The 23,805-nt window shown below is 53.5% G+C and overlaps 2 protein-coding genes across 7 annotated transcripts in view; one reads left to right on the top strand and one right to left on the bottom strand.

Annotated features, from left to right (window-relative positions):
* MYO19 (myosin XIX) overlaps positions 1-15,592 on the top strand; it is a 32,775-nt gene extending 17,183 nt beyond the window's left edge. For 5 of the 6 annotated variants that reach the window (XM_047706141.1, XM_047706137.1, XM_047706139.1 and 2 more), the window contains 15 exons: positions 1,364-1,454; positions 1,879-2,050; positions 3,689-3,762; positions 4,451-4,572; positions 4,728-4,841; positions 5,097-5,273; positions 5,577-5,729; positions 6,782-6,889; positions 7,820-7,890; positions 9,622-9,725; positions 11,354-11,520; positions 11,655-11,784; positions 12,922-13,007; positions 13,437-13,739; positions 14,839-15,592. In XM_047706141.1, the coding sequence (XP_047562097.1) occupies positions 1,364-1,454; positions 1,879-2,050; positions 3,689-3,762; positions 4,451-4,572; positions 4,728-4,841; positions 5,097-5,273; positions 5,577-5,729; positions 6,782-6,889; positions 7,820-7,890; positions 9,622-9,725; positions 11,354-11,520; positions 11,655-11,784; positions 12,922-13,007; positions 13,437-13,739; positions 14,839-14,967 (2,001 nt within the window). In that variant the 3' untranslated portion in view covers positions 14,968-15,592. Of the gene's footprint in view, positions 1-1,363; positions 1,455-1,878; positions 2,051-3,688; positions 3,763-4,450; positions 4,573-4,727; positions 4,842-5,096; positions 5,274-5,576; positions 5,730-6,781; positions 6,890-7,819; positions 7,891-9,621; positions 9,726-10,757; positions 10,866-11,353; positions 11,521-11,654; positions 11,785-12,921; positions 13,008-13,436; positions 13,740-14,838 lie in introns of those variants that run through there. The other variant, XR_007123261.1, reaches the window with a different exon arrangement.
* Positions 15,465-20,534, bottom strand: ZNHIT3 (zinc finger HIT-type containing 3). Its single transcript, XM_047706153.1, has 5 exons — positions 20,375-20,534; positions 20,224-20,255; positions 18,410-18,496; positions 17,376-17,456; positions 15,465-15,989 (listed from the first exon to the last, which is right to left on the bottom strand). The coding sequence occupies exons 1-5, from the start codon at positions 20,458-20,460 to the stop codon at positions 15,808-15,810; spliced, it is 468 nt and encodes a 155-aa protein (XP_047562109.1). The 5' UTR covers positions 20,461-20,534; the 3' UTR covers positions 15,465-15,807.
* Positions 20,535-23,805: the final 3,271 nt, after the last annotated feature.

Raw genomic sequence — 23,805 nt, 5'->3', positions numbered from 1 at the left:
TTTTTTCAGTAGTCCTACACATATGGAGATTATTCCCATTTTTATGCTTGAAAAGACTAGAGAAGTAAAGTGACCTCCCTAGCCCTAGGTCAGACATCACTGACGGTTTGTATCAGATGTAGATATTCCGACTTCCCACTTTTCCCTCCTCTCAGAGTGTTGACCCAGGTGAGCTGGGCCCACCAGTGGCCTCCCTTCTCACCCTCCCGGAGCACCAGGGGGGATATATAGGGTGGGTTGGCAGCAGCCACAGGGAAGCCTCTGTGGGGAGATGGTGGTGCACTGGGAAATGACCTCTGCCTCTGGATGGGGGCTGCTCAGGCAGGAGGGGGTCGTGGCCTGGATATGCACTGTAGGGCTAGAGTTTGGCCAAAGGGAAAGTGGACAGCAAGTGGACAATAGTTGGGTTCTGGATAACAGTGTTGGCCTTGCAGTATCCTGACCCTCTGCCCACTGGGCATGGTAGTCTTCTCCGAAGGTAGGCTGTGGCCTCAACTCTAGTAGCATGTAGAGACACCCTGCTTGGAACCAGACGGGGATGGTAGGGGAGGTCCTATTCCCCCAATAAGGGTCTGAGAGTTTTCAAGTTGCTGGACTTGAGTCTCTTCTCTGTAGCCCCTGGGGACTCATCCGTGTGGATCAGTGAGTGCACAGTCCGAGTGCACAGTCCGCTGTACAGTGGGGACTGGGACAGAGAGCCCGCTACACAGTCCCAGATTCCACCACAGGCTGAGCTGTCAGAAGCCCCACAGTGCTGAGAAAAGGCCAGAGGGAGCCAGGACCAAACCCCCACTGGCCACACAGCAGTGAGCCTGGCACCCAGGTAACAGTGGTGTTGTCACAGCCTGCCCCTAGAGAAGGGGCAGGCAGTGGGTGACTTAGGAGCTCTACTGCTGCCCTGGGAGGCATCTGAAGTCAGACTGCCTGGGTTCTCATCCTACTTTCGTCTTTTACTAAGTCTGTGGCCTGTAGGCTTGTGATTTGAAGATTTTATTCTATTTGAAGATTTTATTTTATTTTTTTAAGTAATCTCTACACCCAACATGGGACTTGAACTCACGATCCCAGGATTGAGAGTCACACACTCCTCTGAGCCAGCCAGCACCCCTGTATGATTGAACTTCTCCCTCTGTCACCTCTGTCATGGGCATCATCACAGCACGTTGCTCACTGGTAGTTGACAGGACTAAACAAGGTGATGCCTGTAACTCTTACAGAATTGTGCCAGCAGGATTCCTTCTCAGGGGGCATCAGTTAGGAGGTTCTCTTATCCTGGTAATGTTCAGCAGGAGATGGGCCCTTCCTGGGCGAGGCTCCAGCCCTGGAGAAAGAGCTCACACCGTGTCTTCTCCTGCCCGCTCAGGTCCTGGCCGGACTGCTGCACCTCGGCAACGTCCGCTTTGCCCACTCTGAGGACGAAGCCCAGCCCTGCCACCTGACGGGCGATGCCAAGTGTGAGAACAGGGTGGGGGCCTGTGGCTCAGGCTGCGGTCACAGCGCCAGGGAGCAGGGCCTGCCCTGTCTGGAAACGGGCCAGCATGGATGGGACTAGGCGGGGAGGCCTGAGGGGGGAATTTGGAAGGTGATGCTCTTGAAACTGTGGATGTTAGTCCTCGCCCCATCTCTGGGAAGACAGCATCGTCCCTATCTTATAGATGAGAAAAAAGAGGGTTTATAAAGTGATTTGTCCCACATGAGGCATTGTGGACTGAGACCGAGAATCCTGGGTTCAAGTCATGTCTCTGCCTTAGGCAAGTCCCACTCACCTGAACCTAGGTTTATTCTGTCTGGTTGGGTGGGTCACAGTTCCACTGTGACAACTTCCACGTGGTCTTGTGAGAAGGGCTGTTTGGATGGAGGGTGATGTGTCCCTCTCAGGCTCTCTCAGGACATCAGCCTTGCTGCTGCAGCTTCCAGAAGACCCGCTGCTGGAGACGCTGCGGATCAGAACCATCAGGGCAGGCAGGCAGCAGCAGGTGTTCCAGAAACCCTGCTCCCGAGCTGAATGTGACACCCGCAGAGACTGTGTGGCCAAACTAGTCTATGCACGGTGAGCAATCAGGCCCTGCCCTCATTCCACGTTCTCCGCCTATCTAGAGCTGGACCAGGTACTCTCAGGCAGTATGCCTAGGCCCCTGGTGAAGGCTTCTAGATAAATCAGACACATTCTTCTCCCTGCTTCCCAGACCCTTCCCAGATCCTTGGGACAGCAGGGAGTGGCTCCTGGGTTTTCCCTGAGCAAGGCCTTTGACCTTAATTCCAGAGTCCTCTGCCTGGGGAAGTTGCCACAGTCTGGGTGAGATTCAGCTCATTATGAAAGCATAGGAGCCTGCCTTGCCCTTGGCTGTGGGTGAGGAAAGCCTGCCTGACTCTGCTGGCAGAGCGGGCCTGGAGGGCCATCTGGGGCCGTCACAGTTCCAGGCTTAGACTTCTGGGTGAATCGGCTCCTCTGTCTCCATGTGTCCTCGTACTTCATGTCTTTCTGTTACGTGGGGATAATGATAGATGATGGAGGCAGAGTGTGGCCCACTATCTCGCACAGCATAGTGTGCCGCAAGTGCGAGCCCAGAACATGGTGAAGGTGGGGTCCTGGCCTTTCACTGGTCGGTTATTTGGGCATCTCCACCCTCTGGCCATGTGGTTAAGGTTGATTTCTCACCCTGGCTTCTGAGAACCTTCAGGGTACCAAGTAAAGGTATCAAGGGCCCAGAATTCTCCAAAACTATGGGACTGAGTGCATGCATGTGCTTATGGGAACTCGGGCCCTGGGGAGAGAGGGTCCCCCTGCTTTTGTGAACTTCCCAAGAGGCATTACTGGGGGAATAAGATCCACTGAGATGAAAATGGCCTGCGGCATCTAGGCTCAGGCTGACCCCAGTTCAGCAAGAGACTTCATTCCCACTGCCCCAAAGCTGATTTCAAGCCAAAGACTTTTAAAGCCTTTGTGTCAAGTCACTGCAAAATGAGCAGATAAGATAAATATGATGACCACAGACAGAGTGAACCTGTGTGAAATAGAACATTTCATACAGGTTTACTGTATCATCAGGTCATTTGTGTCTAGCACCTCAGATGGGTAGTTGAATCCCCTGTGGCAAAAACAGAAACCAGAGCCTGATTGCAGTAAGTTGCAGAGCAGTCACTTTAAGAAAAACTATAAGAAAGAGGCCCCTTAATAGTACCGTACATAGTGCTGAACGTGTTCCCAGGACAGTGACTGCCTTATCTTCTTGGGGGTAGGGGGCAATGGTCCAGAGTACAGGATGCCATCTTGGGCCACTGCGGGATCGAGTCGGGGGATGTGGCAGGGTCTCAAGCTCTAGGCACTACAGGTCTAGTGTTGCAGGGGAGTCTAATGAGCTTGGTTCTTTGCAAGCCTAATGCAGGCCTGCCCATCAGTTCCTTCCCTTCTAATCAAGACACCAGCTGAGTGGCCAAGTGACTGATGGGAGATGTACTCCCCATCTAGCCCCAGGGTCTCGTCCTTTGTTCAGCGTGCTGGCAGGACAAGACAGATTTCTGTCTTGTCAAGGGACAGGCACAACTATGTTTGACCCTTTGGCCTGCCAGGTTTGGGATACAGGCCCTTCGGAGCATGGCACCCTGGCTGGAGGAGCAGTGCTGCTGCCCCTCAGGCTCACCTGACCTCTCACCAGAGTCCTCTCTCCCTCCATCCCCATCCCAACAGGCTGTTTGACTGGCTGGTGTCCGTGATCAATAGCAGCATCTGTGCAGACCCTGCCTCCTGGACCACTTTCATAGGTAGCGGGGGCTCACCTTTCCGGGAGCACTCCTTCAAAAAAAGAACCATAGTGTCCACTGTGCGACTCCGGGCAGCTCTGTTCCCTTCTCTGCACCCCCTTATCCTCAGCCACCAAGGTCTGGGCAAGATGGCTCGTGTTCTCGGTGTCCACATCTGACCCGTCGGTAGCTCTCCAGGCAGACTTGGATGGTGTCTTTGTGAGGGCCCCTCCTCCCCTGAGACCCTGGTCCAGCCTCAGGAAAGCAGGGGGGGGAGAGGCAAGATAGCTAGATTAGAGGGATTTGGGGGACATGCCAGCATGGTTGGAACTGGGGTGGAAAAGTCAGGGAGGGGAGGAAGTCAAGCTCAAAGATGGGAAGTTTGCTCAAGGGACAGTGGCATTTTAGATACCAGCTGGGCTGGTGAGATTAAGGCCCTCCAAATTGGATTGGACACAGAAAATGTTCTCTAGGCTGCCCCTCAATCCTCATTCAGCCTTTCTTCCTGCTCTGAATTCTGAGGGGCCATGAAGTGGAGATGGGCCCCACCCCAAGGTGGGGTGTCTGCTGTGCCCACTGCCAGGTGTCATGCTCATTCAACTCCATCTCCAGGCTGCCAAGCGTGCGCCTTTGCCCCGGGCTCCCACAGTCCCCCCAGTACTCCTCCTGCCTGGGCAGCAACCCCATGGGCTCTCCCCCATCCTCTCAGGCCTGCTGGATGTGTACGGGTTTGAGTCCTTTCCCAACAACAGCCTGGAACAGTTGTGCATCAACTATGCCAACGAGAAGCTGCAGCAGCACTTTGTGGCTCACTACCTGAGGGCCCAACAGGTGAGGGGTGGAGAGCTTCTTCGGGGGCTTACCCAGAGCCTTTCGTTCCTTCTTTGATGCCATTCTGGAATATGCTCTGGTATGGAGGCCAGCCATGGATGAGCCATCTCAGCCTCAGATCACATTTGCCTTCTCCTGGCATCTTTATTCCCTAGGAGGAATATGCAGTCGAGGGCCTGGAGTGGTCATTTGTCAACTACCAGGACAACCAGACCTGCTTGGATCTCATCGAGGGGAGTCCCATCAGCATCTGTTCCCTCATAAACGAGGTGGGGTCAGCTAGTTTGCTGAGCACCAGAGTGGGACCTTTCTGGGGCCTTGGAGACTATACTGTGCCCCTGTGCCTCTGTCTTCCCATCTGCCAAATGGATTTGCTAATCCCTATGTTCCTTCCCTCTCAGTGTCTCTGTGATGCCTCTGTGACAACTCTGCAGTTGCCCAGGGGCCACAGGGCATGGGGACTGTGAGGGTTGTGGCGAGCCCATCTCATGTTTGTGGCTGACCGCCCATCCCATCCCATGTAGGAATGCCGCCTGAATCGGCCAAGTAGTGCAGCCCAGCTCCAGACCCGCATCGAGAGTGCACTGGCGGGCAGCCCCCGCCTGGGCCACAACAAGCTCAGCCGGGAGCCCAGCTTCATCGTGCTGCATTACGCGGGGCCCGTGCAGTACCACACTGCAGGCCTGGTGGAGAAGAACAAGGTGAGGCCAGGCCATGGCTTGGGGAGGCCTGCATGAAATGAGGTGTTGAGTTACTGCTGCACATAGATGGAAGTTTCCGGTCATGCACTCTCTCTCCTGAACATCCTCCCAGAATCCAAAGTCACTTCTTAGGCTTACCTGCCTGAGGCCCCTCAGGCATGAGGGATGAGCTGCCCAGAAATGACTCCTGTCACAGTGGGGCTCCCGTGAAGCCATCTTCTGGGGCCCTGGTGAGCAGGACTGGCGCACCAAATGGGTGCATGCCACCTGCCCTTACCTGCTGCCCTTATCCTTTTCTAATAGGACCCTGTCCCCCCTGAGCTGACCAGGCTCCTACAGCAATCCCAGGACCCCCTACTCAAGGTGCTGTTTCCTACTGACCCCGAAGAAAAGGCCCAGGAGGAGCCCTCTGGCCAGAGCAGAGCCCCTGTGTTGACTGTGGTGTCCAAGTTCAAGGTGGGTCTGGGGGGGTGCTAATATGTGCCTGGTTCATTCATCAATCTCATATATTTACCAAGCACCTCCCAGGGTTGGTACTGTGTGCTGGGGAGCACTGACGAGTCACAGAAACATGATCCCATCCACATGGAGTTGGTAGCCTCACAGGGAAGATCGAGATGGGAGACTGATAAAGAGACATAAAATTGACATGATTGAAAGCCTAGGATCTTGTGGGTGGCACAATGAGGGCCTCTCACCCACTGCTGATAGGGCAGTCATAGACAAGCAATAGTTCCTTGTACTTCTGTGCCCCATTCCTTCCCAGTTCTCCAGTGTCCTGGTCCAGCTGTCCTTGGCTAGCAGACTGGCCATCTCCTCTAGCACCTTTTGCTTTCTGCCCCCTCTCAGCCCTTGCGCATTCTGCTCCCCCTTCCTGGGACGCCTGTTCCCTTGCCCCTGCCATTGCCCCCAGACTCCCACCCTCCATACCCCTTCCCCTAGTTGATTCCTTCTCCTCCTTCAAACCTCAGTTTGATCATCACCTCCTAGAGGAAGCACCTTGTGGAGCCCAGATTTTGTTGGGACTTTCCTGCCTAGCCTCAAACACGCCACTGAGGGGGGCCCACCCCATGTCTCTGTGTCCCGTCAGACTCTGGGTTCTGAGCCCCAGACTGACCATGTCATTACCCCAGCACAGGTCCCCTGGCACACAGGATGGGCTTCATGAGAGCAACTGTTGCCTGAATGAGTGGCAGTGGCTTCTGAGATGGTGCTCTTCTAGGAAGATTGCACTGGTGAGGGTGGGGGGAGAGGAGCAGAGACCAGCCAGGTGTAAGATCGTAGGTCAGGAAGATCCCTGGAGGCAGGGGGTGCGGAGCAGTGAGAGGTAAGGCCAGGAGGGTGCTTAGACTCCGTGAGCACCTCCCATAATTGTCCCAGGACCCGGGAGCATCCCCGTCTCCGGGCTGTGAGGACCGCCGCGCGTGTTGGAGGCTGTCACTAACCAGGGCCCAGCTGACGTGCGCCAGCAGCCCCAGTCTGCCTGACCCACAGTCTCCCTCCTGCAGGCATCCCTGGAACAGCTTCTGCAGGTTCTGCATTGCACGACGCCCCACTACATTCGCTGCATCAAGCCCAACAGCCAGGGCCAGGCGCACAGCTTTCTCCAGGAGGAGGTAATTCACAGAGCTGGAGCTGCTTTGCAGCGAGTTCTATCTGGCCAAGGCTCTGAGGGATTGAAAGGCAGAACTTACCCTCCAGATGGAGTGACCAGAGTGTGTGTCTCAGGCTGAGTCTCACATGAGGGCGTCTTGTGTTCCCTGCTTTGGCAGCACGGTCACGTATGGTTTCGTGGTCTGTGCACGGCACAGTAAGCTAGCCGAGATGTCCCCTGCATCTGACGCTCTGTGCGCCGACTGTGCCCTGCTGATACCGAAGCTGCCCTGTGGGACAGGTGACTCTTGTGATTCACTGAAAGCCTGTGTCGCCTTAGAGTCAGCACAGTGCAGCCATTCCATTTCTGTCAAGTTATTGCTGATTTGCACGAATGCAGTCGGCCAGCAGCTGCTCTTTGTTCAGGGTACCGGGCTCTGAGGTGTGGATGAGGTCTGAGTGCTGCACAGTGCTGGAGAGGGTCCCACAGCCAAGTGGTCTAGGGTTGAAGGCCAGGATCTCTCCACTCAGGTCCCGAAGAACCTTTACAGTATGGAAGAACATTTACAGTATGATCTCTCCTCCCCCTCGGCTGTGATTTACTCTGTTGTCCGCAGAATATAAAATAAATAGAAAACAGATTGGGTTGGGCTGCATGGTGAGGCAGAGCCTCTGCGCTGCTTGGAGAGCTGAGACAAAAGCAGGACCAGCACTTGCCTCAGCTGCATCCAAAGCCAGTCATCCGATAAGGGTACCTGGGGCCACCTGGACCCTTTCTAGCAGGGAGATCTTCTTAAGGTCCCAAGGAGTAGACCCCTAGCAGCCACTCCTCTGGACAGCCTGCAGGTTCATACCGACCAAGGCCAGGGTAAGGCCTCAGAGGGCAGAAGGAGTGGTATTTCTGACCTGCTGGCCCCATGCTACAGGTGTCCATCCTGTCTCCACCCTTGCAGGTCCTGAGCCAGCTGGAGGCCTGTGGCCTCGTGGAGACCATCCACATCAGTGCTGCTGGCTTCCCGATCCGGTGAGTGGGCCGAGCCAGGCATGGGGCAGGGCCAGTGCTGGGGTGGAGCTTGGGACTGGGCGTGATGAGCTGCCCAGCCCAGAGCAGGAGTGGAGGTGAAGAGAAAGCAGCAGGGCTGCAGAGGTCAACCTGGAGCTGGAGAGGCTTCACTCGTTCATTTCATTTATCCGTTCACTTTCTGTGTACTGTTTGTAGCAGGCACTGTTTCTAGTGTCCGTGAATAAGGAAGGTGAGCCTCTGCCTCTTTAGGCATACGTTCCTGTGGGACATACAAGAAGTACAAAGTTAATCAGTGCTAGGAAAGAAACAAAAAAATGCTGCTCAGTAGACTAATGGGAGAAAAGAATCTTTGGGCTGTTGAGGGAGGGGCCCCTCTGAACAGCTCAGGCCTCTGTTAAGGAAAGGTTTGGGGGAGGAAACTGTAAGCACAAAGCTCCCAGTTTAGGAACTAAGATGCTAACGTGACGGGCGCATAGAAACCTGGAGGAGAGCGGCCACACGGACCCCACAAGGACTTGGCAGTTTGTCCACAGGGCCTGGAAGCTGCTGGATGTTGTGAGAAGAGAGTGCTGTGCTCACATTGATGCTCTGTAGCTGCTGTGTGGAGGCTGGACATAGGGGTAGGAGAGAAGGGACATGTCTGAGAAGGCTGTTGCTGGTGTGTAGGCAGGATGGTGACCCAGATGAGGGGGCAGCCATGAAAAATGGAGTGAAATGGGGGAAATTGGAGTATCGTTTCTGATAGAAACGGGATTGTGGGTTGGTTGACCATGGGGTGTGGGCAGGGGAACAATCAGCTTCCAGGTCACACAGGAAACTTCCAGGCTTCCATCTGAGGCTAATGGATGCATCAGGAGGCAGTTCCCTGAGATAGGATGTCTGGGGAAAGCACAGGCTGGAGGTGGGATGGGAGGAGAGACAGGAATGTGACCTTATCAGGTTTGTAGCGGCTGTAAGATAGGCTTGGGGCCCAGAGCTTTGGGAACTAGAGTGCGTGAGCATCTGTCCTCATCATGAGCAAGGAGGAATTCATGGTGGGGAGAAGTGCTCTGAAGCCGTTCCCTGAGGAACATTCACATTTATAGAGAGCGTAGGTGACAAGAAATCAGCAATGGCAACTTGGCAGGAGTCGTGGGTGAAGGAGGAAGCCAGGCTCCCAGGGGTTGCTGGGGCTGAGAGAACTGCATGAAGACGGGGGCCGGCTGGGCACCCCAAGGCCAGTCAGAGCACTGACTGTTAGATTTGGTGGCGTGGTGTTTGCTGATGGCTGCAACAAGAAGCACATGGGAACAGTGCTGGGGACAGAAGCCAGACTCAGGAGGAGGAGGTAGAGACAGATACAAGGTGTTACCAGCAGTTTAAGTGTTGCAGTGGAGGGGAACAAAGAAATCAGGAGGAAGCAAGGGAGGCTATGGGGTCAGAAGCGACAGATGTGGATGACTGCATACGCGCCAGGAGACATCCAGCTAGGGAGAAGCCTGCAAGTCCCTTGGGCAGATCACCTTGGCAGGAAAAGCAGACCCAGTTTAAAATGGTCTCCACTGGCTTCCATGAATGACCACAGTCCTCCCTCCAGAACCACACCGCATCCATTCACCGCGGACACTCTGAGGGCAGGGCCTCGCTCCACTGTTGAGTAGATTAAATCAAGGAACTCCCATTGGCCCCAAGCTCTGTGCCAGGCTCACAGATGAAGTCACTTCATTTCTTCTGCCCCCCCTCGGCTTCCAGGATCCCTCACCGGAACTTCGTGGAACGATATGAAGTACTGAGAAGGCTCTGTGCTCGCACATCCTCTGGCCCCCACAGCCCATCTCCTGCTGAAGGGCACTCCGGTGAGTGGGGCCCGTGTGCTAGTCACGTGTTCAACCACAGTTGACCGAGTGCCTATCCTGAGCCATCTCAGATGGGGCTGGGCATTCAGAGCAGAGGAAAACACAGCCCTGCTCTCATGGCTCTTGGCTCAGTAGGGGAAACAGACTAAAAGAAGACAAACACTGGGGAAAGTGGAAAGGCAGAGCTGAGAACAGAACGCCGTGGGTAGTGCTGGGGAACTGTGAATCAGGGAAAGCTTCCTGGAGGAAGTGGTGTCTGAGGACAGATGGCATTGGCCAGGTGAAGAGCATTCCACATGACAGGTAATTGGATGGAGGGCTGCATGCAGTAGACAACACTGTGTGTGTGAGGAACTCCAGGCCAGAGTTGCTTGTCCATAAGGACAGAGAACAGGTGGAGCTGAGACTGAGGTGATAGGCATGTCACAGAAGCTGAGCTTTATTCTCTGGGTAGATGGAGGCACGTCAGAGGAGGAAGAGAGTGACATCAGCCTCATGCTTTCTGGAGACCACTGTGGGGCCCCTATGGCAGGCCATGGGAGTGAGGCTATTAATACTGGCCAGAGTCAAGCTAGAGGTGTGGGCACAATGGGCAGTGTTGGGAAGAAACTGGTCAGACTGTGCCTGGCCAGTGGGGAAGAGAGGTTTGGGGGAGCTGCTGAGCCCCATAGGGCTGACTTGAGCTCCAGGTCCCTGGCGTCATCCTGTGGAGGCATCTGCAAAGCCCTCAGCAAGCTCTAACGTCAAGGGAAGGTCACATGTGGCCCCAGTTTGGGGGTTGTCAGCATGTAGGGTAAGCCCCCTGCACAGGTGGAGGAAGAAGAGGCCAAGGACAGAGTGGGAGGCCCCTGCCCAGCAGCAGTGGCTCCTACGCACACAGCCCTGCCCTGGAGCCTGGCAGACCTGGGACAGTTCTGCTTTCCCTCCTCTCTCGGGCACAGTTTTGTCACTTGCCTTTCACTCTTTTCCCCCACTTCTTTCCTTCCCCTCTCTTCATGATCTGCTCTACTGCTCTGTGTCTCGTGCCCAAAGCCCCCTTCGCCCCTGGTTGATTTTGCGGTTTCTCGTCTGCGGCGTCTTCTTTGGCAGCCTCTGTCTCCAGAGAGGCACTGGGCAGCAAAAGGTGGTCAGAGCCCTCAGGTAAATCCTCTATAGGAGCCAGCCCTGCACGCTGCGGGAGGGCAGGCAGGGGCACCTGTTGGGCCTCTCTGGGACCGGGATTTGTTCGCCCTTTTCTCACGTGGCTGGAAGTTGAGGGGTCAGGCAGAGGGAATGGCCCAGCTGCCCTACTCGGCCCTCAACATGTTTGGGGCCTTGGAACACATGCTGGCAGAGTAGCCTGGGTTTCCAGATTGGGGTCCAGGCACCATGTGCCCTTTGCCAGCTTGCCCAGGGAACCCGTGGGGATGGAGGCTATGGGCCAGCCCAGGGCCCAGCCACAAGTAGGGAGTTCAGTATGCCTCAGAACACTAGGGTCCTCCCCCCAAAAAGGGTGGAGAAGTGGTTAGAGGCAAGAACAGGAGCAGAGAAGCCTGTGGAGTAGTGAGGAGACCAGAACCGGTTTCTCAAGTCCACAGAAGTGTGTAGATGACCAAGAGCTGATGGGACCTCCATCTCCCATCCCACAGAAAGGTCTCCGTGCACTGAGGCGGCCACTCTGCAAGCTGTCCTCCAGGACATCCTCCACAGTCTTCCAGCTCTGACTCAGGCAGCAGCCACACTTGGTGACCCTGCTAAGGCCACATCAGCCCCAGTTCACTGTGGCAGGACCAAGGTGTTCATGACGGACTCCATGGTAAGCTGGTTGATGGTGAGGAGGGGAGTTCTCTGAAGCCAGCCGCTTGCTCTCCTCAGCACCACAGGGTCTGGAACCACTTTGGGGCAGTGGGAGGAGCGGCTGAGGCCCTCAGTGGATACCTCTTCTCCCAGCTGGAGCTTCTGGAACACAGACGCGCCCAGGTGCTGGAGCAGTGTGCCCGCCGCATCCAAGGCAGCTGGAGGCGACACTGGCATCGCAAACAGGAGAGGCAGAGGCGGGCGGCCGTGCTCATCCAGGCAGGTAGGAGGCACATGGGCCTGTGTGCAGACCCTGCGTGATCGGAGTTTCCTGCAGAACCTTATGCCAAGGCCGTGTCCGAGCCTCAGCACATGGATGGCACGACCCTATGGTACACTGGGATTCGAATTCCAACATACCTCACCCATTGTCTCCCCAGTCCAGTGAAAACCAGGTCACACCACAAGTAAGGCCACTCTGTAAGCAGCAGAGACTTAAAAAATTGCCTTTATTCCCCTTTCCCAGACCTGGAGGGTGGCTTATGCCACCTTCCTCTGCTTCCACAACAAATCATTATGTGCTGGGTCCAGGGCTTGTAATGAGTTTGAGAAGATTTATCAAAGGAAGAGACATAGAAAGCAAATTCACAGCAGTCTTACCTTGAAAATACTAGAAACCACCCACATAGCTGACCGTAGTAAAGTCATGGTTATGTCATGAACCAAACTTATGATACAGCCAAGAAGTCTTTTTGAAGAGTATTTTAAATTTAATGGAAAACCACTTGCAATGTGATGTTCAAATCAGGATACCAAACTGCATGTCAAGCACGATGCCACCTTCCTCAGGTGTGTTTCTGTATTTACAGGCCTAAAAAAAATCGTGTAAGCAAACTGTAGAACTCTGCATTGGTCAGATAACAGGATTTGGATCGGTCTTTAAACATTTTAGTTTTCTAGAATCCAAACTATTAATAGTGAATGGAATAGCCCCTTTTCTGAATGTAAAAGAATGAGAAAATGCTCAAAGTGCAAGAGAAGGAAATGAAAATTGCGACATGATCAGTCTACCATCGTGGGTGCATGGTGGGGGCTCTGTTTATGAATTCTTAAGGCCAGTAAGCAGCTTGAGCTGAGGATTTCCCCCTTGTTCCCCAGGCACTGCCTCGGGCAGCGCCTGAGGCGGAGGTGAGCTTGCTCCCCGCTGCCCTTCCACACGAGGGCTGTCCCAGCCTGACGTTCTGAGCCTGAAAGCCTTCCAGAGCTACAGAGGGCCTTTGTTCCCTCCTGTAGGTGGCACCGTGGGCTGGCCGTTCACCAAGGAGGCACAGGTTCTGGGCAGCTCGGGCGTGGCTGCAGGGCCAGGCTTACAGAGTTCTAACGTTTCATTTACTCTCTTGTCTCTGGGCAAACCTGCCAGGCATCCGTTCCTGGTTAGTTCGGAAACACGTGCAGAGGCTACACACAGCCGCCACAGTCATCAAGCGCGCGTGGCGGAAGTGGAGAGTGAGTATAGGACTCCCGCGGGCAGGATGGGTGGTAGCTGGCTGGCACCCAGCAGCCCTGGGCTGGAGCGCTCACCCGGCACTGCTCGGAACACCACCTGTCGCCTGGGGTGCAGAAAGGGCAGCATCAGCAACTCGGCACATAATAAAAACCAAACCATGGAATTCTGCACTTTCAAGGGGTGAATTTTACGGTCTCTCAATTAGATCTCAAGGCTGTTACTTTTAAAGTAGCAAATGTAAGGCCTGAGCACAGATGCCTTGGGCACAAAGATGTTTGGCCACAAGGCACCCATCTGTTTGAAGGCATCCAGCTGTTCAACAGCCCTGTGCCCTTCAGATCACCTTGTTGAGCTATCTTATTATAGTTTGGGTTTCCATTAAGAACTAACAGATTGAAAGCTATAAAGTGGCATTCTCCTTTTTTAAGATTGGAATGGCCTTCCTTGCTTCAAAAGAACTGGATGGTGTGGAAGAAAAACACTTTTCTCAAGTTCCCCTTCCCACGGGCTCCTCCCTGCTGCCACAGACACAGACCAGCCTCCTGGCAGCAATAATCCGCCTCTGGCCCCTGGGACTAGTCCTGGCCAACGCAGCTGTGGGGGTCCGCGGCTTTCAGAGGAAGCTGGTGGTCTGGGCCTGCCTCCAGCTCCCTGCGGGGAACCCCAGTAGCTACCCGGTCCAGACAGCACAAGGACAAGCTGGTGTCACATCCATCCGAGCACTGCCTCAGGTAAGCTGTGTGATGGGACAGCAATCCTGCCCACAACGGCTTTGGGTCCCTCACACCTCCTTGTAGAAGGCAGGAGCCAAAGCCCGAGCCCACAGCAGGAGCAGGACTGAGGCAAGAGCTGTTCTGACCAGGAAGCCAGAAGCCTGAGCTTCCCAGCTGGCTACAGGTTTGGGTGGTTTCCATCATTACAACTCAGAATTTTCCAGACTCCTCCCACTTTTTATTTATTTATTTTAGAGATTTTATTATTTATTTGACAGAGAAATCACAATAGACAGAGAGAGAGGGAAGCAGGCTCCCTGTTGAGCAGAGAGCCCAATGCGGGGCTTGATCCCAGGACCCTGGGATCATGACCTGAGCCGAAGGCAGAGGCTTAACCCACTGAGCCACCCAGGCGCCCCCCCCCCCATTCCCCTTTTATAAACTGCCTCTAAGTGTTCTGGCTTCTCCTCTGAAATCTCCATTTAATTAGTCCCACTTTTTGTGATGACAGTTTATTGTCTCAAATAGCACTGAAGTTAGCATCCTATTTTCCTCAAATTATTACTTCGTTTCTCTCCTGCTCCAGCTGTGCAAATGACAAGCAGGTAAGTCAGTGGTCCAAGAGCTCTGTTTTTATAGTACGGGCAGCTAGGGGAAAGACTCAGCCAACACACATAATGGGCTAATGCTCAACCTGCCACATGAGGTCCCAGCAAGGGTTAAGTGACATAAGTCAGAAGGAAGGAAACAGCGAGTTTCCATACCTGAGGAATTACAGTAGGATGGAACCTAGAGATTTCCGTGACAACACTTGGGTCAGCCAGATAAACAGCAGTGGGACTGTTTGCCAGTTTTAAGCAGTCTTAGGACTGTGACAGGCAACACTCTTAAAGGAGAGAGCTCGCTCATCCATCACACCGAATGGATGTGAAATGTAGTATTTTAATTTGCCACTCGTTTAGAATGAGCAGAAAGCCTGCATTCAATCCTGCTCCTGCTGGGACTCTGCTATCAGTGCTTGTCCACACCTCTGTGTTTCTAGCACTGGCGCTGTGGGGCACCGAGAGGGCTCGCACTCCTGGGATCTGGGGTTCCAGCAGTCTCTCTCTCTCCCTAGGGCTCGATCAAGTTCCACTGCAGGAAGTCTCCACTGCCGTACGCTGACATCTGCCCTGAACCCTCACCCTACAGTGTTAGTGGCTTTAATCAGATTCTGCTGGAAAGACACAGCCTGGGCCACGGGTGAGGTCTTCTTACCTTCTAGCCTCACCTGGCTGGGCAATCCTTTGGTGCCTTTGTGTCTACAAGGCCTTTTCCTGCCAGCTGCGTTGCCAAAGACATTTAATCCACACAAAGCTGCCAAACTACTCCCACAGCAACTCCAAGCACTTGTGACCAAGCAATGTGTTGCAGCCCCTGCACTAGGGGCCTGGGGCTCCCCTCTACATCTCAGGCCCTGACAGGTGTCGGGCTGGTTAGCAAATCAGGGCTAAGAAACCTCAGGGCCACAGAGGATGTCCCCCATTTTACTACCTTCATAGATCCAACGCAGCAGGGCAGTCCATCACTACAGTGGGGCACCCCGATTCCCTGCAAACAGAACAAGTGGGTCAGCTTGAAATTAGCCCCCAAATTTCAACTAGGATATTTGCATTTAGTTCCTTTAAAAGGAACAAAACCTCACTATTTTTAATATGTTGATTTATTTAATGTAATAATGTAACAGAAGGGTGAACAATACAATTTACCACAGAATTACCATATCCTGATTTTATTTAGCAACAGTGAGCAAGTTTTAACTCAAATGGGTATAAAACTTGACCAATCATGTGATGTCTAAACTGTACCAAAATTAAAATATTTAAACACCACTGTCTGAATGTCCAGTTCTCCCTCCATCAAGGGTTTGTCACCTTGAGTATCCTCCTCTTGTCTGAAACCCACGCCCACAGTGCCGGAGACAAAGACCTTGTGCAGCCAGCCTGGAAGTCAGCACCGTGGCCGAGGGCCCCACGCTAGCTCTTCTGGGGGTAGCAGGCAGGGCAAGAGCACGCGCACGTGCCAGCAAGCAGCCCAGGAGTCCAGCTCACAAATCCTCCTCCCGGGATGGCTCCACGATCCGTAAACAGCAGTCGGCAAACTCCACGAACAAGGGCTCCTGCATGCAGGCTCGCATGAGCTTCGCCTTGTTGTCACCCTGATCGAGGCTGACCATCAGCTGTCGAAGGTGCGGGTTGAGCAGCAGGCTTCTCAGTGCTGCAGACTCGCCTGAAGAACGAACGAGAAAGCCGATGTGGGTTCAAGTGGGGACAGATGGAGACGGCTAAAAGCTAAATGCGTCCAGTGTAGTACACGTCAAGGGTGCTGCATACCCTAAACCTTTAAACCCAAGAATGGAACCCATGCTCCACGTTAACAAGGTGAGGTCACCAGAGCAGCTGATCTCCTAGTTAAAGGCCGTCAGATTCTTGTTCTCAGCATCTCTATAAATAGTTTAACTTTATGCCATTTCAACTAGGAAAAAAATACCAGCACATACACAGAGAACCACATGAATTTGTTGGCACGTTCTGTTTTTCATGGGCCTGAAGGTTCTCCTGGGTGAGGAGAGTTACACCAGTCTGAGCGCTGTGAAAGCCAGCGTGTGGCCCTCGCACCGCAGCCTTGGTAGCAATGAACAGACACGGACATCTGCCTGCTGCCTCACGGTTTACAAAACGGTCCACGCCTGCCCTCAGCCTCACTGCCGTGGGACTGGGTGCGTGGCAGGGTGGGCCTCAGGCAATGGAAACAAAACCTTCCCCATGCAGGAACCACACTGGCCTGTTCATCACACCCTTCACAGAACCGCCCCCAGGCCTGACCATGTGGGCCTACAAAAACGCCAGGCGTTATGAACACCTGAGTCCCCCTAAAAATCTGTCTGCCGGAGTGACCAGACCACCTACGGAGCACGGGGGAGGTCGGAGTAAATGCAGGCCCTGCTCTACAGACTTGTGTGGGAGAAGTTACCATCAAGTATGAGTGGTGGATTTCCAGGCCCCATGGGAACGTGAAAGTGTTTGCTTCTGAGAAAGACAAAAGGTCAAGGAAAGTTAAGGTGAGAAAGGGTAACCTGAACCAAGCCTTGAGGGAGAACTTTGCCAACCCACAAAAACAGCAGGATTCCAGGCAGGGAGATGTGAAAGCCCCGAGTGTTTATGGAGTCAAGTGGCCAGAGGGCTCTACATACCACACTCCGTTACAGGGACCCCTGAACACCACAGGTTTGAGCTGCACGGGTCCACTCCTATACAGTCTTCCCCCACCAATACAGCAGTGTTGTAAATGTATTTTCCCTTCTTCGTGATTTTCTTAACATTGTCTTTTCTCTCATTTACCTTATTTTAAGAATACAGCATGTAATACATGTAACATACAGAACGTGTGTTAATCGACTTAAGTTATCGGTAAGGTTCCGGTCTACAGTAGGCTATGAGTAGGTAAGTTCTGGAGGCGTCAGAAGTCACAAATTTTCAACTGGAGGGTGAACGAAGGGCAGCCCTACCCCTGTGCAGTCCAAGGGTCACCTGTATTTAGTAACTTAAAAAAAATCAGACTCTATACATTGAATTAAATATATCAGTGGTTGATGAAGCAAGCACACACACTTACCTAAATTCTTTAAATTCTGCAAAGACACTCTGTCCTCTTCCTCATCACTATTGAGAAAGTCAGCTACAGAGTCGTCGTCATCTGAGGAACACAGAGCACAACTAATTATGACTAGAAACAAAGCCTGGATGCCAGACTTGAAGTGCACATAGGTGACAGTAGCGAGGGGAAGCAGGTACTGACAAAACAAAAATGACCTTGTCTGGAATTCATGACTTTACCAACATTCCTCTTTTTGGGGAAGGAGGGTGAAGCCAAGAATTGGGGAGTTTAACAAATGCACCCTAGTGTGTTCACATGCTTGTTCTATGTGCTTGTCTGGTCTTTAGGCCAGGAGCCTGATTTTCCAATCCCTATCACCCCAGCTCTCCTCCCTATGGCTCCAGCCCTGTCAGGGGCCAAAAAATTCGGTGCTCGGTAAAAACCTGCTGACATGAATACCTTGTGTTTTCAGTACAAAAATTTCTGACACTGCCTAAACCCAACAAGGAGGTTTCTCAAAGGGCAGAAATAGGATATCCCATGCTGTGAATGTTCAATACCTCTTTGCTGGCACCAGGAGGGGCTGCCTTCAGAGGCTGGCATGATGCCTGACACCCAGGAGTCTGTAGAGATGGCTGGGATAACTGCGCGCTCCCACAATAAGCTGGGAGGCGCCCCCAACAGCAGGAAGGGGAGCTTGGCCTAAGGGAGCCTCCCACCTGAACCCGGCTCAGGTGAACCGACGCTCCAGCCAGGCCCAGGGAGGGGAACCTGAAGCCATGACTGGAGAAGGCTCCTGTCATTAGGGTGTCCCCCTCCCCTGAACACCACAGCCAGCTGCCTCTCACACCCTTATTTCTTGTCCTTACCAGTGCCCTCAGGCTGCTCTAGACTACACAACAGGGGCCCCCACTCCTAGTGCTCTGGGCTATGGAAGCTGTTCTTAATGAAGCCATCTTTCCTGACTCCCTGTCCCAACCCACATCTCTTTCCTTTCAGTTATTACCTTGAAACCCTTTCAAGGTTAGTTTTTTTGAAGTCAAGCAACCCACCTTTGTTTTCTGCGGGCTTTACAGTTTTTGCCGTAACAGCGGACCTTATTTTTTTCTCAGCAGGATGAGTTTCGGGGTTGCACTGCTCTGAAAGAGACATAAACAGATGCACATCACCTCCACTTCAGTGACAAGGCCACACTACCCCACCAAGCCAGCTTCTAGGTGGGAAACATGTATGTGGTTAGGGATGGCGGGGGGAGGGTGGAGATGGATGCAGAGAAAGTGAGGGATCCTCTCAAAGGGCAGCGCTGAGAAAACAAGCAACCCTGGGCCCCGCAGAGGATGGAAGAAGCAGGCCTCACGAACCTGAAAGCTGTCCCCATCCTCCTTTCCCCTGCCTAACCTCGCTGGGCTCTCCCTAGGATTAAGTGACACACTGACTTCAATTAGCGAACGATTTTCTCAGCAGTTTCAGGTACCAAATTTGCATGTACCACATGCCGCTGGGATGACAGAGATGAAAGTCATCAGGCCCACCTCAGGGGGTTAAGCCTTAGGGATGGCAGCTAGAGACCTGGATAAGAGTCTGATCGATGACACCTGAGAGGACTGGAAGACAAAGGGGAGGTGCTGCCAGGTGGAAAGAGCATTCCTGACAGAGAGGTCTACAGCTGGACCAGAACCCTGGAAGAATAGGGTCGTGTGCAAGGACAGTGATACGCAACTAGCAGCTGACTGACAGGGCAGGACTGGCAGGTGGCTGGGATGCAAGTGGAGGAAGCAAGAGCAGAAGAGGGCCACACGGGAGGCTGCCCTTTCTTCCCAAGAGCAGTGTCTCTCATCAAAGGCACTGATGTTCAGGGTGGAAAGGTCTTTAACAGTGTGAGATGGTCTCACACTCCACACGATGTTTATTTGCACCAACACCAATTACCAGAAGTGCCCCCAACCCTCCTCAGCTACTGTCACAACAGAAACATTCTCACAATGTGTCTCCATACGGAGAGCAATACCCAGGCTAAGAACCACCATCTCCCTCTGCTAGAGAGACTAGAGTTTTCAACAAGGGAGTGAATTACTCAGATGTGCATTTTAAGAGAAACCCTGGCCGCAGCAGGGCCACACAGTGAAGAACTCCAGATTGCCCCGTACTGCTCTAGGGGTTCTTAGAGGGGCCACTCAGGACCGCACTGCCAGAGCAAAGCTTACCAGCCCGGCTCCCCAGCCCAATTTTCAGCAAAGCAGTTCTACTTCTTTCTATCTTGAACGGAAAAGTTTCCTCTGAAAATGCTCAAGAAATACTAGGGTAAAAAAGAAACAGCAGGGGGAGCGGTACAGCTTGAAACATACCTCTAGGCCAAGGACTGCGAGGGGATCACGCTACAGGCAAAAAACCAATAAGGCACTTCAATAACCAGAGTCAACTCAGCATGAGGTCATGGGAAAGGGTTGCTGAGGACTAAGAGAAGGCTCCAGATTGGAGTTAAAATGTAGACTTAACAGCACTAACCTCCCCTTAAGATAAACAGATCTACCTCGTTGTTTCTAGCCAGGCATTTAAAGAAGAAAAAATTGTTGTTAACCACAGCCAGCGCAGCTTTTGAGAATACTAAGAAGAAACTACTAGGGCTGACTTCGGCGGCCAAAGAAGTCACTTATTTTTAAGGGGAGGGGGCGGTCTCTAGGAGGAAAGGTATAGCAGGAGTTTCTGACTGGTCCAAGTCCCGGGAAGCATTCACAGGCAGAGATTTCCCCCTGGGGCTCCGACAGGATTGGGGGAGGCAAGGCCGGGAGAGACGCGGCGGGACGTGGGGGCTGCCCGCGCGAGAAAAGGGGCGGCTCGGGGGCGCGGGGAGACTCCGGGGCCTTACCTTTGTGCTTCCGGAAGCAGGTCACGGAGCAGCTGTAACAACAGAGGCCACAGGCCGCGTTAGCCCGGGAAGTCGCGCGGACCCTCCCGGGGTCCCCGCCCGGACCCCCGCCGCCCCGCCCGGACCCCTTCCTGACGATTCCCGCACTCACTAAGGCACACGGCAGGCGGGGCAGCGGTATTTGGGTTTCTCCAAGCAAATCACGCAGACGGCAGCGCTGCAATTGAGCGACGCCATAATCCCTCCACGGCCTCTTCTCCCCCGACGCGCCAGTTTCTGACCGGGAGTCCCCACGTGCACGCCCTTTTTTCCTCGCTTCCTTAACTGGGACCAATCGGCGCGCAGCACTCACCGGCAGTCAAAAGCAATGGACTGATCCTGCTCATTGCTCCAGTCCTGATAAGTAGAAAGTAGATACACTCGATCCTTCGGCTTCCCGGAGCAGGTCTCGCAGTCGTCCCTAGGGGGGTGGCAGGGAGAGGGAGAGAGAGAAGAAGGCTCCCCACTAAGCAAGACGTCCCACGCGGGACTCCATCCCAGGACCGAGGGATCATGACCTGAGCTGAAGGCAGACGTTTAACCCACTGAACAACCCAGGCGCCCCTGACTTAGACTTTCTAATTCTTGCAAGGGCACTGGGTCCTCCCCCTCGACATTCCATTTGCTTATATCTAGCAAATGAGAAATCCAGACCCTGGTCCAGAATGGGTTAGATTGAGTGACACACACATGCTCTTCCCTGCTTAAGCCCTTTTTCTCTCAGGAAAGAAAGCTGAGGCTTGACCGCTGACCAATGTTTATTGAGCTCCAAGCAACAACACTGCACAGCCCAGATGTTGGGCTGGGGGCCCCAAGGCAGTAGCAGGCACAGTCTCTGCCCTCTATGAGCTCAAAGCTTAGAGTGGTGGCAGGAGGGAGAAGAGACCGTCTTTGGGTCCTGCCGGTGCTAGCCTGCACTTGCACAGCCCAGAGAGCGAATGCCTCTTCAAATCTTGCATTCTGGGCTCCTCACTCACTTGGTTTGGTCATGGAACAACAGATGAGTGAGCTCTGGCCCAAAGGAGGGGATTCTGGCCTAATGAGTCCAGATAGATGAGCTGCGACAGGCCTTGAGTGGCACCTCAGGCTTTAGGAACAGTCATGTTTCATTAGCACCCTTGCCTCCTTGAAGCCCTTAACACCGCCCAGCCCAACCAGGGCTGCCACCGCACACCTAGGGCCATAAGTCATTCTCACTCCCAAGTCCCTCCTCCCTCGTGTTGAGCCCATTAGCCCTCAGGATTCCACTACTATAAAGGCTCCACATGATTGTCATTTTTTTTTGCAGATAACCTGGTAGGACCAAAGCAATTGTTCAAGTCTTGGCTCAATCCCCTCCCTGGCTATGTGACTTCTACAGTCTCTGAGGTCCCTCACCTATTAGTGTGGATGTGCAGGCCTGATGTCCTGAGCTTCCGAGAAGCAGAGAAAAGACCATGTGTAAAAATGTATGTAATCTGAGCAGAGCCAGAGTCTCAATGATTGCAGGCTGGGGCTTGCTGGGTGGCATGAAGGGACCAGATTCCAGATTGGCTCAGATTCCATCCCGGTATCTACCTCCCTCCTTGGAGACACAGCGACCTCCACTGGCCTTGCCCAGCACTTAGCCAGGAAAACCAACAAACAGGTATTTACAACAGCTATAACCTTCAAAACAAAGTAACTCCGAATTACTGGTGGAAAACAGGATCCGGGCGCCTGGGTGGCTCAGTCATTAAGCGTCTTCCTTTAGCTCAGGTCATGATCCCAGGGTCCTGGGATCGAGCCCCACATCAGGCTCCCTGCTCCGCGGGAAGACTGTTCTCCCTCTCCCACTCCCCCTGCTTGTATTCCCTCTCTCGCTGTGACTCTCTCTGTCAAATAAATAAATAAAATCTCAAAAAAAAAAAAAAAAAAGAAAGAAAGAAAGAAAGAAAACAGGATCAAGGGAGAAATAGAGTTCTAGCAGCGTGGCAGAAGTGAGGATTTGTAACTTATGTAGAATATATATGTAAATAAATAGATTGAATGTTTTAAAAAGTTCGTAATTTGAAGCACTACAAAGGATTTATTTGATAACCCAGAGTCTATAACTCCTGGAGCTCAGGTCCCAACCCTATGAGTGCAGGTGTCGCCCCCAAGTCCCTCAAGGCCAGGATCCCGAAGCTCAGGCCCCTCCAAAGGAGTTCTGCTGTCAGCCTCTATGGGCCACCCTCGGTGGGCCTAGGCCACTATCCATCTCTGCTTTGGATTTGCCCAACCGCCCTGGGGATGCTGTTCAATCCTTTGTGCTGGAGTAGCATCGACCCCGACCTGCCCCACAGGCAGCTGCCCCCGGGTAAACCAGGACCTGCCTGAAATCTAAGACATGTCCACACTGACCCAATAATCAGCGGCATCTCCTGTATTCTTCAACACTTGTGACCACCCCAGAACCATCCCAGAAGGTCCACGCTTACCTGGGAAGGCCAGAGAAGGTCAGTGATTTGCCCAGGCCACGGCTGAATCCTGTGCCCTGTCTCACACCTGGTAGAAATCTGCTGACTGTGGACATCACCACCACCCATTCCAGATTTTTCCTGTGAGTTGTGTTTGGAGGCTGAGGCCATGGAGAGTCTCCACAATTTTCAGGGCTCAACCCCACGTCACCCGCATCCAAACCATGCTTATTCCTCTACCTTGGGGTCCAGAGATGGTGACTTCAGTGAAAAGAAAGTTTCTGGAATTCCTCCCATGCACATTCCACGCAGTAAAGGCAGCCTTCCCTCTACTCTGGGAGACACCACAGCATCCCAAAACAGCTGTACCCCTCCTTCCCTCCCCAGGAAAGAAGGTGGCTCGGCGATGGTGATGAGGTTGGGGAACATCAAAAGGCCAAGCAAGGCCAGTATAGATCTTCTTGGTAGTGGCCAGTTCAGAAAAAAATGACACATAAGACTCCAGGCCCAGCAACGCACGTCCACACTGATGTAGCCACCCTTAGCAGCACCTTGATTCTCCCTGGACACCCCTCCAAACCCATCCTAGCACCTAAGGCTGCCTCACACCTCCCAAACCCGACCTGGAGAGGGGTGGGGTAGAATGATTTTCAGAGCTCTGCCACCCCGCAGGCGCTGTCCAGCACATTCCGGGGGACCAAAGCCAAAGCTTGGCGTTGCATGTGGAGGCCCAGGCCCGCCGCTCAGCACCGCCAGAGGGCGCTCCAGGTCCAGACTGGCCTGGTGCCGCGGAACTCGAGCTGGATTGGAGTAAACACCCCCTCCCCGTCAGAGCCAAGGCTGTCTCGCTGCACAGGGGAGGGTAAATCCAGGCATTGGCCTCTTTGTACCTCGAACATCGCCAAGAGGCAGGAAAAGCGTGGAGGGCGCGGTGCTGAAGCCAGCCACCGGATGGGCAGGAGTGTCTCCTCCACAAAAGCAAGACCCTTATCAGCAGAGGGTTCCAATTGCAACTGGCCTTCCAGCGGCAACTCCCCGATGCTTACCGCCCAACGCTTCCTGACATTTCCAAGGATGGAGATCCAGCTGCAAGCTGGCCACCCACATGAACTGATGAAAGTTTAAC

This window comes from Lutra lutra, chromosome 16 (genome assembly GCF_902655055.1).
Source record: "Lutra lutra chromosome 16, mLutLut1.2, whole genome shotgun sequence".
NCBI classification, from domain to species: domain Eukaryota; kingdom Metazoa; phylum Chordata; class Mammalia; order Carnivora; family Mustelidae; genus Lutra; species Lutra lutra.
The sequence above is the reverse complement of the archived record's forward strand: the minus strand, read 5'-3'. Positions and strand labels throughout refer to the sequence as shown.

Bases quoted from the DNA above. Each gene is read 5' to 3' on its own strand.
- ZNHIT3 (XM_047706153.1), bottom strand. From the start codon at position 20,460: ATGGCGTCGCTCAATTGCAGCGCTGCCGTCTGCGTGATTTGCTTGGAG. The intron at 18,497-20,223 runs GTAAGGCCCCGG...TGTCTCTTTCAG, and splicing joins CTGCTTCCGGAAGCACAAAG to AGCAGTGCAACCCCGAAACT. The intron at 15,990-17,375 runs GTAAGTGTGTGT...TTCGTTCTTCAG, and splicing joins GCAGAATTTAAAGAATTTAG to GCGAGTCTGCAGCACTGAGA.